Source organism: Podarcis raffonei, chromosome 15 (assembly GCF_027172205.1).
Source record: "Podarcis raffonei isolate rPodRaf1 chromosome 15, rPodRaf1.pri, whole genome shotgun sequence".
In the NCBI taxonomy this organism is placed as follows: domain Eukaryota; kingdom Metazoa; phylum Chordata; class Lepidosauria; order Squamata; family Lacertidae; genus Podarcis; species Podarcis raffonei.
The window spans coordinates 41,492,691-41,505,578 of NC_070616.1; the positions used below are offsets into that span (position 1 = coordinate 41,492,691).

Here is a 12,888-nt window from a genome sequence, read left to right on the forward strand (position 1 = left end):
GAGACATAGAATGGGATAGAATTCAGTGGAGTTCCAGCTTTGTTCCATCTAAGAACAAGATTGTTCCACCTTTCTTTTTACCTTCTGGAGGTCAGCAAGACCATTTTGCATGGATGTCAGGGCTGATTTGCCTGGCTGACTTTCCTCTCTTGCCTTTGGCATGCACTGCAAAGGGGGTGAAAGGACCAAGTGAAAAGCAATGCACTGGTTTCACCTGTGATTGCTTCCTCCTTCAAATGAATTCTGGAGCATGCCCCCTGACAGAGGACTGGCTCCACATGTCTATGTTTCCCACCATCCAACAAAAAGTACAAAGAAAAGAGAGGCAACACTTCAACATATAGATAATCATGGTTTTCTCTTTTAATATTTTCATTTACAGTTATAAAAATAAATAAGGCAGGTCAGTCTGGTGCAATAATTCCTGTACTGAAAATAAAGTTTTAACTGAACAATACTTCTACAGGTGTGATGATGTGGGGCGTGGTGGGTGGGCAAACAAAAATAGGAACGGCATTTAGCAGTCATTAACAAATCTGTGGGTGTACCCTTTGCACTATAAAACATCTCTCAAAGGAAGTCCTCTCAACTCAAGTTGCCTTCATACACACTGCTTAAATGGAATAACAATTTGCTGGTGTACATATAACTGTGCAGAGAGAGAAACCACCTTTAGCAATAACATGATCATTCTGCAGTGTGGAATGCAAGATGTGCCACCTGCTGCTTTCCCAAAGATTCCTTCCACTGCGTTAACACAGCAAAACCTAACTCACAGAAGATAATAAAACAGAGCCAACTCTGGCGTGCCCAAAACTCCAAGTGTATCCCTGGAGAGCACTGCCTATTTATTGATACCCTGCACTTATTCCACGATGGGCCTGGAGTACATTAGGTTCCCAGGTGGTCTTCAATTCAGACCCAAACTTGATGCAGCATCTTCAGAGCACAAGCCCTGCTTTATTCTTTTCATCATGTTCTATATCGCACATGAGAAGCTAGTCAGCAGGCAGTGCTGCAGTGAAACTGATGCAGGTGATGCATCAACACTGTTTTCTTTAGCTTGTATTTCTTTTTAGAGGGACGGAGATAGAGTGAATTGGTTCAATGGAGTAATGGTTTAATGGGTTCTTTGTTTTTAATGCTCTTAAAAACAAAGGAGCTATGTGGTTCCTAAAAGGAGAGAAGGAAAACAGGCACAACGGATAAAAGATTCCAAGTAAGTTCATGAGAATGCAGAGAAGAGGGCTGCATCTTTGAGTCTGGGCTACAGTTTGATAAGGACATGTTTTGTGTGCTGAAGACCCGAAATTCAATTCCCAGCATATCCAGTTAAGGTGGTGAGGGGGACACACACACACTCTGCTTTGATCTCTGGAGAGCCACTGTTGTTGCAGGCAAATACTGAGCTACAAAGACCAATTGACTGATTCAGTATAATGCAGTTTTGTGTGTGAAATGTTACAGTTTGGGATTAAGTATAGAATCCTGGGACTGAAAAAGATGCAGACTAAAAGTTGCCACAGAGGACAAACCTTAAACCATGAAAGGCAATATTGCACATTTAATGAAATAGAACCTTGCAGACAAAAAATGCTTTTCAAAGCTAGCAGTAAATTTCAGTTGGTGAAGGTGGCTCAGGACTCTGAGCTTTTTCTGCCTTGTCCAGGGAAGACAGCAGTCAATAGGATCCAGGTTTCCAATTCAAGAACTATATATATCTAGGCACATTAACACAGAGCTGGCGCCATCTGTCATGCACCCTAAAAGGGGAGTGAAACATGGCCAGGATGTCCCCAGGAAGATGCACCAAGCTTTCCCCATGGGGCTGGTGAGGGGGGCTCTTAAGACACTTCCATGTAACCAGCACAGCTGGAGCCTTATGCAGTGTGCCTTTGAAAACATCCAACACTTGCTTTGTGATGAGAATCTGCTATGAACCCTCCCATCCCCCAGCCAGCATATGCAATCTGTTTCCTGGAGGCACCTGGGCAGTAAAAGGAAGGCAGCCTTTATCTAAAGTCAGACAGAAGTTGGAGAAATTCGCTGGGAAAAGATTAGATGTGGCAAGCTCAGTCAGTGAGAAGAAGAAGATGCAAAAAGATTGCCACCTTATGGCCTTGGAAGGGTAACAGCTTTGCAGAATACACCAGCTGCATTTGCACCTGATGTGAGAAGCAGCCTGCTTCTACTTTAGGCACAGTAAAAAGAAAAGATCCAGTTATGCAAATGGATGCAGGTGCCCAATTTGCATATCAGGCATAAATCTTAATCTGGTGACTGAATAGAGAATCAGACTTACATGAGGCATTATACCTGGTCAAACCTCAAGCTCGGTTGGACAATTGGTCCATCTGGCCTTCGGCATCATCTATCCTGATTAACAGCTGAGTCTCAAGCAGCAATTCTTCCAGTCACCTTCCAAATATATTTTTAAAAAGCTGAAGAGATACTGCGGAGAAAACCTGGGACCTCATGCTTGCAAGGTGTGTGCTGTGCCACTGAGCTATGGCTCCTTTGCCCGGTTGCTGTGGCTCTTAAAAGAGGGAAGCTCCTTGGAGGAAAGGCGGGAAAACCAAAGGCAGAATGAAGGCTACATCTTGAAAAATGGAAAAATCATTATGTATAACCCTAAAGTCCCCACCTCAGCTGTGTAGCCACTTTTCCCAGGGTGGATACATGGACTTGAGCCACTGAGGCTGAAGCAAACGCAAAGTGGCTTTTTGTGTTTGTGGGGAGAGATGCTGAACACAGGACACCAAGTTAGTCTTTAGAAGCAGAGCATCTTAACTAACTGCTTCTGGTTTCTTGAACACACAATACAAAACTTAGGAATGAAAACTGATGCTGTAAGCACACAAGCACGCGCCACTCCTTCCCAATTTGGATCCAAAACCCAATCATCATGCTTTTAGTGTCTGGAGTGACATCTGACAGTTCCAATTTGTTAATTACATGGATGTGCCCCCTGATCAATCAAGGGCACGCATCTGTGGTCTTCTATCACAGACATTTTGAATTCTTACTCTTTCCTTAATTATTTTATACAATCTCTGCTTTGAAGGGCAAAGCGCAATCTTGGGCTTGACTATATGAGAAAGCCTTATGTCATATTCCTGGAAGTGGGAACTACACAGAGATCAATGCAACCAAATGATTAGGAGATCAGATTAAGGCTGCCCAAATGCACATAAAATAGAAAATGACCACTTACACCTTTGTTTACCCTGTGACTACAGGGTAAAGCTAAAGTGGACGAACATTAAAACTTTATTTGGACTTTCAATTCCTTCACACAATTAGAATTGCACAAGGGAGAAGAGAAGGGGGCTGATGACTGACCCTTCCCCCTCCAACCTGCCCTACGCTCACCCCAGTCAGTGCAAGGCGACCTCTGCCAGCAATGGGAAGAGGACTTACCCTCACTGCCATCTTCAGCATTTCCCTTTGGTTCTCTCCCCTGGAGACGACAAGGAGCAACAAGCTGTAAGCCATCTAGCCAGGTGAGAGGACCTCTTCCCTCCAAACTGTTTTTGCTAAGGCTCCTTGCAATGAAAGAAGACCTGCATAAGCAGGTAGGACTTTATTGTTGATTTTCTTTTTGCTCTGTACTTACTTGTTTACATCAACATTATTTCTTTTGTAATATTAAATTTATTCTGTGTTTGCTAAATTTATGGTTTTTGCCCTATTTTAATTTATTGATGTTTTGTAAACAGACTTCTCTCCTTCACCCCAATGCTTTGTTCTTGAACGTTTATTGCAAGCCACTTTGGGCAAAGCTCACTGTGGAAATGGAGCATGCAAATAAACTCAATCAATCTATCAATCAATCAATCAATCAATCAACCCCCACGTATTGGAAGAGCCTGCAGCGGAGAGCCTGCTATATCCTGTGTGATTTAGGATCTTGCTTGTCATGAATGGTCACCCTCCAGCACAGGATGTGAAAGAGAGAAGTGGTGTTAGCCAGCACCTACTCAACTCACCCTCTTGTAATTCTAGTTGCCTGGGGGAACGGAAAGTCTGAATATGACTAATCCAACAATTTGGATTAGTTCTGGAATATATCTGAGTCTCTCTCTCTCTCTCTCTCTCTCTCTCTCTCTCTCTCTCGGGTTAGGCGATGAGCCTCTGGTACAAAACAAGGAAACACGGAAGCATTATTTTACAAAATGCAAACAAAAAACCCATGAGTGTAAATACATTACAGGCCTAGACACGTGGCTATACATACACTTGCAGCTTAGCAAAGAGTTCAGTTGCTAACAGGTCTTCATTTACAAATCTTGCTTTGGGAGACCAGGAAGCACCATTGTCCACAATCTGTCCTCTGAATTCTCAAGGATAATTACATCTTCAAGCCAGTCTTAAAGGTAACAAGCTATTCGACAGAGGAACCAAAAAATGTACACCAACAATTTCGGTAAAAGTAAGAAAAGAAGTTGTAGTAGTGTACTTAACCGTTTGTGTGCAAAAACTGGATAAGTTAAGACAAAATGAGGAACTGACAGTATAAATGACAGCACTGGCAAAGTCCTGAGAGAAAGAAGTACTGAGAATTTCTGCTCTATACCAGAACTGTACATAGTGGAACAAAATGGGTCATGGGGATGGTGGCCTCTCTTCATCGACAAAAATCTTCTGAATAATATCCATGTACTTGACCAAGTAAAGCATCTAGGAAAGGTCACTTGAACTTGTGGAGCTTGTGTGGAAGGCTGCAGCTTGCTCTGTGGATACACCGTCTGTTCCAGCATCGTCTTTGCCTGGGTGCAGATGAACTCCTCATGAGAATCCATTGCAGCCTTGATGGACGTCAAAGGACGCCTTCCATGCTACAGTGCTTCCCTCTGGCTTTAAAGAGGATTAGACAAAGTCACGGAAGAGAAGGCTATAAGCGGCTGTGTTCTATCCTCCACTGCTGGAGGCAGCAGGATTCTTAAAACAGGTTGCAGGAAATCTCAGGGGGTGGGGAGAAGATGCTGTTGCACTCAGGTCCTGGCTGTGGGTTTCCCACAGGCAACTGGTTGGCCACTGTGAGAACAGGATGCTTTGGCCTGATACTGCAGGGAGCTTCTTATAATCTGTTTAAAGACCAACAATCACCAATAAAGTGCAGAACTCCACAAAGGAAAACAGCTTTAACACAGCTGCTGCCTTACAGGCATCAGAAGAAGAGGGTTGGAACAGACAGATCATTGGCCGGCTGAACCTGTCAAAGCTCAGAAGCAGGCTGAAGGCCAACATGTTAATGCTTGGAGCCTTGATGTGCCATTGGGAAAATCAGAAGCTTGGGAATCAAAGAGCAAATCACTGACACAGATTAAACGGCTTATTTTTGTATGGCTGAAGAGGGTGCAGCTGTTTGTCCGGAAAGAGAAGAAAAACATATACATGAAACAAGACAGCAGACATTTCATTCAACGGGGGGGGGGGTCTGGCCTGGAGTTTTCATTGCAGTCCTGGATCAGAAGAAATGACACTGGATTTCCTTGCTTTTGGAGGAGGAGGGGGAGGCCTGACTTCCCGCCTGTTGGGCAAAGGTGGAGCGACCTGTAACCACACAAACACACACACAGATTGGCAAGTAAACAACAAGCAAACCCATTCTCTGTATTGCTTCCCAAGGTTAATAGGACCCTGCTGGATGTCAGGAACTCCTGGATTTGCATGCAGCTGCCCCATGTGGTGAAATCATTGAACTGCAGCCAGCAGCCTTCTGGGTAAAGAGCCTTTGGGACTGACTCCACCCACCCAGTCTGGCCACTGGATCCTTCTAGGAAGGAAGCAGGGGGACCAACTTGAATAAAAAAGGGGGGGCAGATAAGCCCTGCCCCCACATAATCAATCACATGACAGAGTGCACCTACACCATTTGAATGGAAATGGCCATTAACTTTTTGGGGGGCCCACCCCCTCAAATATTTTATTGGGGGGGGAACCTAAGGGACCTCAGAGCCTCTAGGAGCTGGCTGCTATGGCAGGAAAGAATATCAAGGTCTTCCTGTTCCAGCTTCCTGTTCCAACTTGAGCTATGCTAAGATATTTGCCCAAACACACAAAGGGTTAAACTGTGGACACATGTCCCACCCCCAACTGCTCTTCAGTTCTTCATGCAAGCTGAGTTTCAAAAAGAGTTTTAAAGCATGTTCAATACAACACACTTAGAAAGGTCCCCTCAAACAGAAACCCTGGCTCATCAAGGTTTCCAGTCACAGGGAGAGGTTCCAAGTGTGTTCATTTAAATGTGCTTTAAAACTCTTTTGAGGCTTTGATGTTTATTGTGCACAAGGGTTTCAGGAGCAGCTAGTGCACCAGGAAGCATTGGGAGCTGGACCCTCCCCCATTTGACTGTTTGTGGGTTCAGGTAAATGACTATTGTCTGCACCGACCGATAGCAGCTTTCCAGGGTCTCAGGTCGAGGTTTTTCCTCATTACCTACTATCTCAGGAACTTGTGCTGCTTCAGATATTGTTAGGTTGCATCTCCCACCACACTGTCTGTTGGCATGCAAGGGGGATAAGGCTATCAATGGTTACTAGTCATGAAAGCTATATATTACCTCCAGGATCAGAGGCAGTTTGACTCTGGATACTAGTTGCTGTGGAATGTAAGAGCCCTGATGGGTTAGACCACAGGCCCCTCTGTCCAGCATCCTCTTCTCCCAGGGGCCAGCCAGATGCCCATATGGGCAGCCTGCAAACAGGTCCTGAGTGCAACAGCTCTTTCCTCACTTATGATTCCCAGCAACCGGTATCCTGATACCTGCTGCCTCTGAGGCCAGAGGGAGAACATGTCCTTCAGGAATTTGCCCAATCCACTTTTGCAGCTGCCCAAGGGGGTGGCTATCCCTACGTCTTATGGGAGCGAATTCTATAGCTGGACTGCACTGTGCAAAGATGTACTTCCTTTGGCCTGTCCTGAATCTTCCAACATTCAGCTTCACTGGATGTCTAACACTGGATGAAGAAGAGCAGAAGAAGAGGAGGGGTACTGCACAGGTGCCCTTGCTTGTGGATTTCCCAGAGGAATCTGGCTGGCCATAGTGAGAACAGAATCCTGGACTTGATCAGCACTAAACTGGCGGGGTGGGGGTGGGGGAGAGACTCAACCCAGGGCTGCAATTTTCAGCAGCAACCCCACATCTTTGCAACATTCAGTGCCCAGTGAGAGCAGATATTCCCTAGGCAAAAAAGAAAAAGAGAGAACTCTATACTACCATTCCCTTTCTGAGCAGAATATTTCCAGCCACTCTGGTGGTTCCAGGAAATGAGCCAATGGCCTAGCCAAAGACACCTTTTCATGCAGTACCACCCTAAGAAGCCCCTGGGGAAATCTGCACTGCTGCCACTATATCACATAACTCAATCCAAAGTATGTCACTTTCCATTTCCTTACCTCTGCGGAGTTCCTTGAGCTGCTGTTGCATTTGGGTGGAGGTGGGGGTGGAGTGCTCTGCAAGTTAAGAGTCGCTAATCCATCTGCCTGCAAAGAAGGAAAGCCTAGAGACAGAGAAAAGAACAAGACAGACGGGTTTAAAAAAAGGCAGTGGGCGAAAGACAGGAAACTGCCTTGTGCTTTTACACACACACACACACACACACACACACACACATACTTTAGCAGGTGATTCTGGACAGATGTGTCAATTTGGAATCCCACTTGCAATTCCCCAGCCCTAAATGTCTCAGAAGTTTTGTCTGTGCTCGTCAAATGAATTTAAGCGCATGTGAAAAATGCACACCTGGGACAATGGGAAAGGAAATCCAGAATGACACCAGAAATGTCCAGTGGGGGTTCCTTTCTCATTGGACTTCATCCCTCACAGTTTCCTGAACTCTAACACCTAGTGATGGAATGAGAATGTCATCCAAACTTCAGAAAGAAATTATGAACATCGTCTCAGTATTTGCAGCAGAGGGTAAATTGAATCAAGTCTGGGCTGGCCTTTTGAGTTTATGGTTCATTTTAAGAACCATGGGATTAGGAAGGGCTGGGTGGTCCCTCTTCTATTTAGCTTTGGAAGACCTAGGTTTGCTGGTGGGGGAGGAAGCAGTTTCTAGCCCTAGTGGCTAGAGAAACATGTTTGAATTTGTGATGGTAAGACCATTCCAAAGTGGTTCCCAGTGTTGAGCAACTTGGTCTGCAGACAGGGATGGGGGACATATGGCCCTCCATGTGTGGCTGGACTACAACTCCTATAATCTTGGACTACTGGCCATGCTGGCTGGAGCTGATGGAAGATGGAGTCCAACATCTTGGGGGCCACAGGTTCCCCATCTCTGGTACAAAGAGAAGAAATGTATAAACCCCTTGAGGGGGAAAACTCATTTTACCAACACTCTGCAAAATAAAACACAGATGTGATCTGCACAACGTACTTTGGGTTCTTGGCGTTTTGGGAGTAGTTGGCAGTGGGCTGAGAGGTGTGGCCTGCTGCAGTGATGAGCCCTGAAGTAGCGACAGTCTGCTCTCCCCCAGCTGGAGACTCTTTGGCCTTGGTGCTTTTCCTGATGCATTCTGCAGTGGCGGAAACAGACCAAACAAAAGAAATTGTTGAAGGTGCTGGTGGCGACACTATGGGCATCATGACGTTAGCTACTCCCTGTCAGGAAGGCTTTGCAATGGTCTAGGCAGGCTCAGTGCACAAAAACGGGCTACTGAGGGGCAATATATCTTCAATAGGCTAATGATTTGCAGCCTATTAATCAGTGATGGGGAAACCTTTTTAGCCCAAAGTCCACATTCCCTTCTGGGCAATGTGTCATTGGTGGGTGAGGTTCAGTGTCAAAAAGTTGGTGCGGCAACTTATTTAAATTTTTTCATTTGTAGGGTAGACTACAGTCTACACCAGTGTTTCTCAAATGTGGGTCTCCAGTTTTTGTTGGACAACAACTCCCATCATTCCTAGCTAGGAGAACCAATGGTCATGAATGACAAGTTTGAGAAACACTGGTCTAGCCATATTAAAGTGAGAAGTTTCTATACCCACCACTTTCCATCCTCTACTCAAGTAAGCAAGAAGGACTATCATAGTTCAAGGACACATTCCCATCAGGCAAAAGCACTTGAGTGGGACACAGAACAGGCCTGGTGAAGGAGTGGGGGTGATCCGGGGAGAGTCCTAAGGGCCAGACAGAAATGCCCCCACACCTGAAGTTGCCCACCTGCCATCCTACAGTATATTCACAGTAGACAGTAACAGGTCTTCAGAACATTCAAAGCCAGGCAACTGAGGAACTAGGAACAATGGAGCTATGGTCCTACAGATGTTTTTGGACTTCAACTCCCAGAGGCCCCAGCCAGCTTGACCCATGATCAGGGATGATGAGAGTTGTAGTCCGGCATCATCTGGAAGGGCCACAGGTTCTCCATCCTTGGACTGCACCAAAGGGGAGAAACACACAGAAACCACAACTGAGAAATTCAGTTGTGCTGTCCGGATGACTGAAGATCCAGTGCAAATACCAGTGGTGCAAATTAGGTTTCCATGATCATCCAGTTAGTGATTGTATCCACAGAAGTCTTGCCTGGGAGTTCAGTACATGCGATCAACCTCGTGAGAGGCAGGAAAGGTTCACTGCTACGCCCCAGGCCTCCCCAACACTATAAATGCATTTGGGAAGATGTCTTCAGCATGGCAGCCTGCCAACCAACAGGTTCTTCCTGTGAGTTGAGAGTCTGAGTGCTCAGGGTTCCAAGCTTACACTGGACAAATTACTTGCAATCCAGCAGGGTTTCCCACTATAAATACACCCCCCACAAAGTGCAGACAACACTGGAGAGGTTCTGGCTCAGCGTGACACTTTTCAGCATCACATGATGTTAAACCTGGGGTAAAGGCAAAATTACAGAGTATGACTTTTAACAAAAGTTTACATGGTTTTTCTTTTAACTCAGTGATATGACAGAGAGCAGCTCTGCGTGCTGTAGGAAGTAAGGAGTGGGTGTTCTTCATGGGTAACACATAAATGGCCAAAACTATATACTTCTAAGTGGGTACCACTTGTGCAGCTTCCCACATTTCCATGTGAAATTTCATCTTAATCTCAGAAGCTAGAAAGGCAGAGGTGTGATTCATTTGCACCTGCCTTTTGGGCACTTCCTGTCACACCTAAAAGCTACAGCCAGAGAGCTGGATTCTGATTGGGATTTGCACATCAGAGAGAAGGATGCTAACTTGTCCATCTCCCTGATGTACCAGAGTTCTGTGTGCAGAGATTTTTATTATTGTGCTTTTGTATGGAAGAACATTCAAGCATGCAAATTTCCCATCTGCAGTCTAAAGTGGTATAGTGCAATGTTAGTGAGAACTGATCCTGAGTTAAGACTGCTGAAATTGTAATGGCGCTGCTTGATACTTAAGAGTGGCATCTGAGCACAGGTCATGGTAATGTAATTTGCAGCCGTGTGCTCAGAGTGGCCAGCACAATGTAACCAAATGGAAAGCCCTCCTTAATGTGATCATCAAATCTTCCACTATCTGAGCCTCTCCCGGTTTTTAACCATGACATAAGCAGCATGCACAGCTAACAGAAAATGACAGAAGCTCCCAGGGGGAATTTCATCATAATTATCACTCATTTATTTACCATGTTGGAAGTCAGCTCAGCCTCTGGCTCCTTCTCTGCAATGACCTGAGATTTGCTGAGGCTCCAGTCCTTCCGCCTGAATTTATTAGTCCGGTTCTCGCCATCATCCTTGGCCGGGAGCTCCTCCATCCTGGAGGATGTCAAATTCCTCCTTTCCACCAGTGGTTCAAGAATAGATCTATAGCCCAAATAGGAAAAACAAGCACAAATTATCCCATCTCCTCTTGTCAGCCTGAGAAAACATCACAACTGTCCCCTGGAGACATGAAGCACTGGCAGTTTTGCCCTCCTACAGCCTAGACGGCAGATTTGCCAAAATTCCTTTCAAGGACAGAGGCTGTCCTTGCAACCACTTACAGCAAAAGTTGCTAATGTGGTGCCCATGGGTTTAATGGGACCCTTGAGGTCTTCCCCTGGTGCTACCTGACTCCCTGCCAATTCAATGCACTCTTTGTCACGAGGTGGCGAGAGGAAGGCAGCCCTGTTTAGGGAAGTTTTTAATATTTGATGTTTTATTGTATGTTTAACTTTTTGTTGGAAGCTGCCCAAGGTGGCTGGAGAAAATCAGCCAGATGGGCGTGGTATAAATAATAAATAATAATTAATATTTATCTATTTCTCCCTCTTAAAATATAGAACTGATAGACGAAGTTTGGAAGAGTGTAGCTCTTCCCTGCTTCCTTTTCCTTTGCTTTCCAATGCTCTAATTCTGTTGAATCCTACTTTAATGAAGATCCCTTGGGAAAGTGAATTGTGTGCGCGCACACTATATTCCCGCCCCCCGGGGGGCTGATCCTGGGGAAGGGGTGAAAGAAGTGACCAGAGAGGTGGTACCCATAGTAGTCCTAGAAAATCCAAATTTGCCCATGAGCCTAAACTTGTTGGTGAACCATGACTTAGTGTACTAAACAGCATCTCAAGTGTTCGTCTGTCAAAAGATAGGAGAACACTTATTTTATCCTCTTATGAGGTGGTTTCCTGGTCGTCTTAGATACCTTTTTGAGTTTCTTCCTTGAGGATAATAATAAATATATTACTAAATAGGTGAGTAAATATCTCACAATTGTTTATTCCAAGCTGTTCATTAATAAAATATTACAATTCTGAAGCTGTTAATTTTGTATTTTATCTATTGGTGGATTGACCCTAATAAATACTAGATTGGATTGATTTCCTACAAGTTCACTCACCCATCTGATCCTGGTCTGGAGGAAGTACTGTCTGATGAGGTAGAGGATGTTGATCCCACAGAGGAAGTCACAGAGGTAACCGAGAGCCTCCTCAAAGTGGAGGACATGATGTAGGGCAAAACCACTGACCCAGACCTGCTCTGCTTTCTCTCCGTCAGCGAAGAAGGCTGTGGTTGGAATATAAAGAGGAAAAGTGCTGATTGGGCTTTGGAAAGGAGGGAGGAAGGTGTCCTCCTGGCTCAGTGGCCTCTGAGGGGGAACTGGTTGCACTGCCCTAAATCTACCTCTGTTGGAAAAACAAGTCAAGTCCTAAGCACAGGAGAGAACTTAATTGCTCTTTTTGTGCTGGCTCCACTTGGGGCTAACTGGTATAAAAAGAGCTTTTAAACATTCTGCCTTGCTTGCCAGGCAAGACCTGCTCAGGCCGACTCTGGAATGCTCTTCAACTTCCTGCAAGACTTTGTCCAAGCATCTTGAGCCTTAGCTGCCCTGTGCTCCTGTAGGAGGAAGGGTGAAATATAAACATGGTAAGCAGCTCTGCTTGAAAGGTCAGCTCCATTGGGCCTCCTATTCCTTGACTGTCATTTGGTCACAGCTATTCCTTAGGCTGCCTCGGGGGAGAGATGAAAAGCACGGCCTCTTCCACCAGCATGACTGAAAGACCAGCTCAATCAAGCACTTCCTGTCCCTGAACTATTTCCATTCCAGCTGGTTATTATAAGAACAACTATTTGACTTTTCAACATTGATGTCTGAGTTTGGTTTTTCCCTTTTCACTCTCTGGCCCTTTCCCCTTGTGTTTCATGTCTTTTAGACGGAAAGCCTGCAGGCATGGGGTTGTCTTATTTTGACTGGTTGTGTGTTACCAGCCCTGCAAGCCTTTTTTGGCTAGAGAATGGGGTGCAAATTTTCTAAAAATAAATAGTTAATAAAAATAATAAAGAAATAAAATAATCCTGTTTTGGAATTACAGTGGTACCTCAGGTTACAGATGCTTCAGGTTACAGACTCTGCTAACCCAGAAATAGTACCTTGGGTTAAGAACTTTCCTTCAGGATGAGAACAGAAATCGTGTGGCGGTGCAGCGGCAGCAGGAGGCCCCA

The 12,888-nt window shown here is 45.2% G+C and overlaps 1 protein-coding gene across 2 annotated transcripts in view; it reads right to left on the reverse strand.

Moving 5' to 3' along the window:
* Window positions 1–339: 339 nt before the first annotated feature.
* DOCK5 (dedicator of cytokinesis 5) overlaps window positions 340–12,888 on the reverse strand; it is a 145,343-nt gene continuing 132,794 nt past the window's right edge. For both annotated transcript variants that reach the window (XM_053366504.1, XM_053366505.1), the window contains 5 exons: window positions 11,786–11,952; window positions 10,596–10,773; window positions 8,385–8,523; window positions 7,402–7,505; window positions 340–5,556 (listed from right to left, as the gene is read on the reverse strand). In XM_053366504.1, coding sequence (XP_053222479.1) covers window positions 5,455–5,556; window positions 7,402–7,505; window positions 8,385–8,523; window positions 10,596–10,773; window positions 11,786–11,952 — 690 coding nt within the window. In that variant the 3' untranslated portion in view covers window positions 340–5,454. The remainder of the gene's footprint in view (window positions 5,557–7,401; window positions 7,506–8,384; window positions 8,524–10,595; window positions 10,774–11,785; window positions 11,953–12,888) is intronic.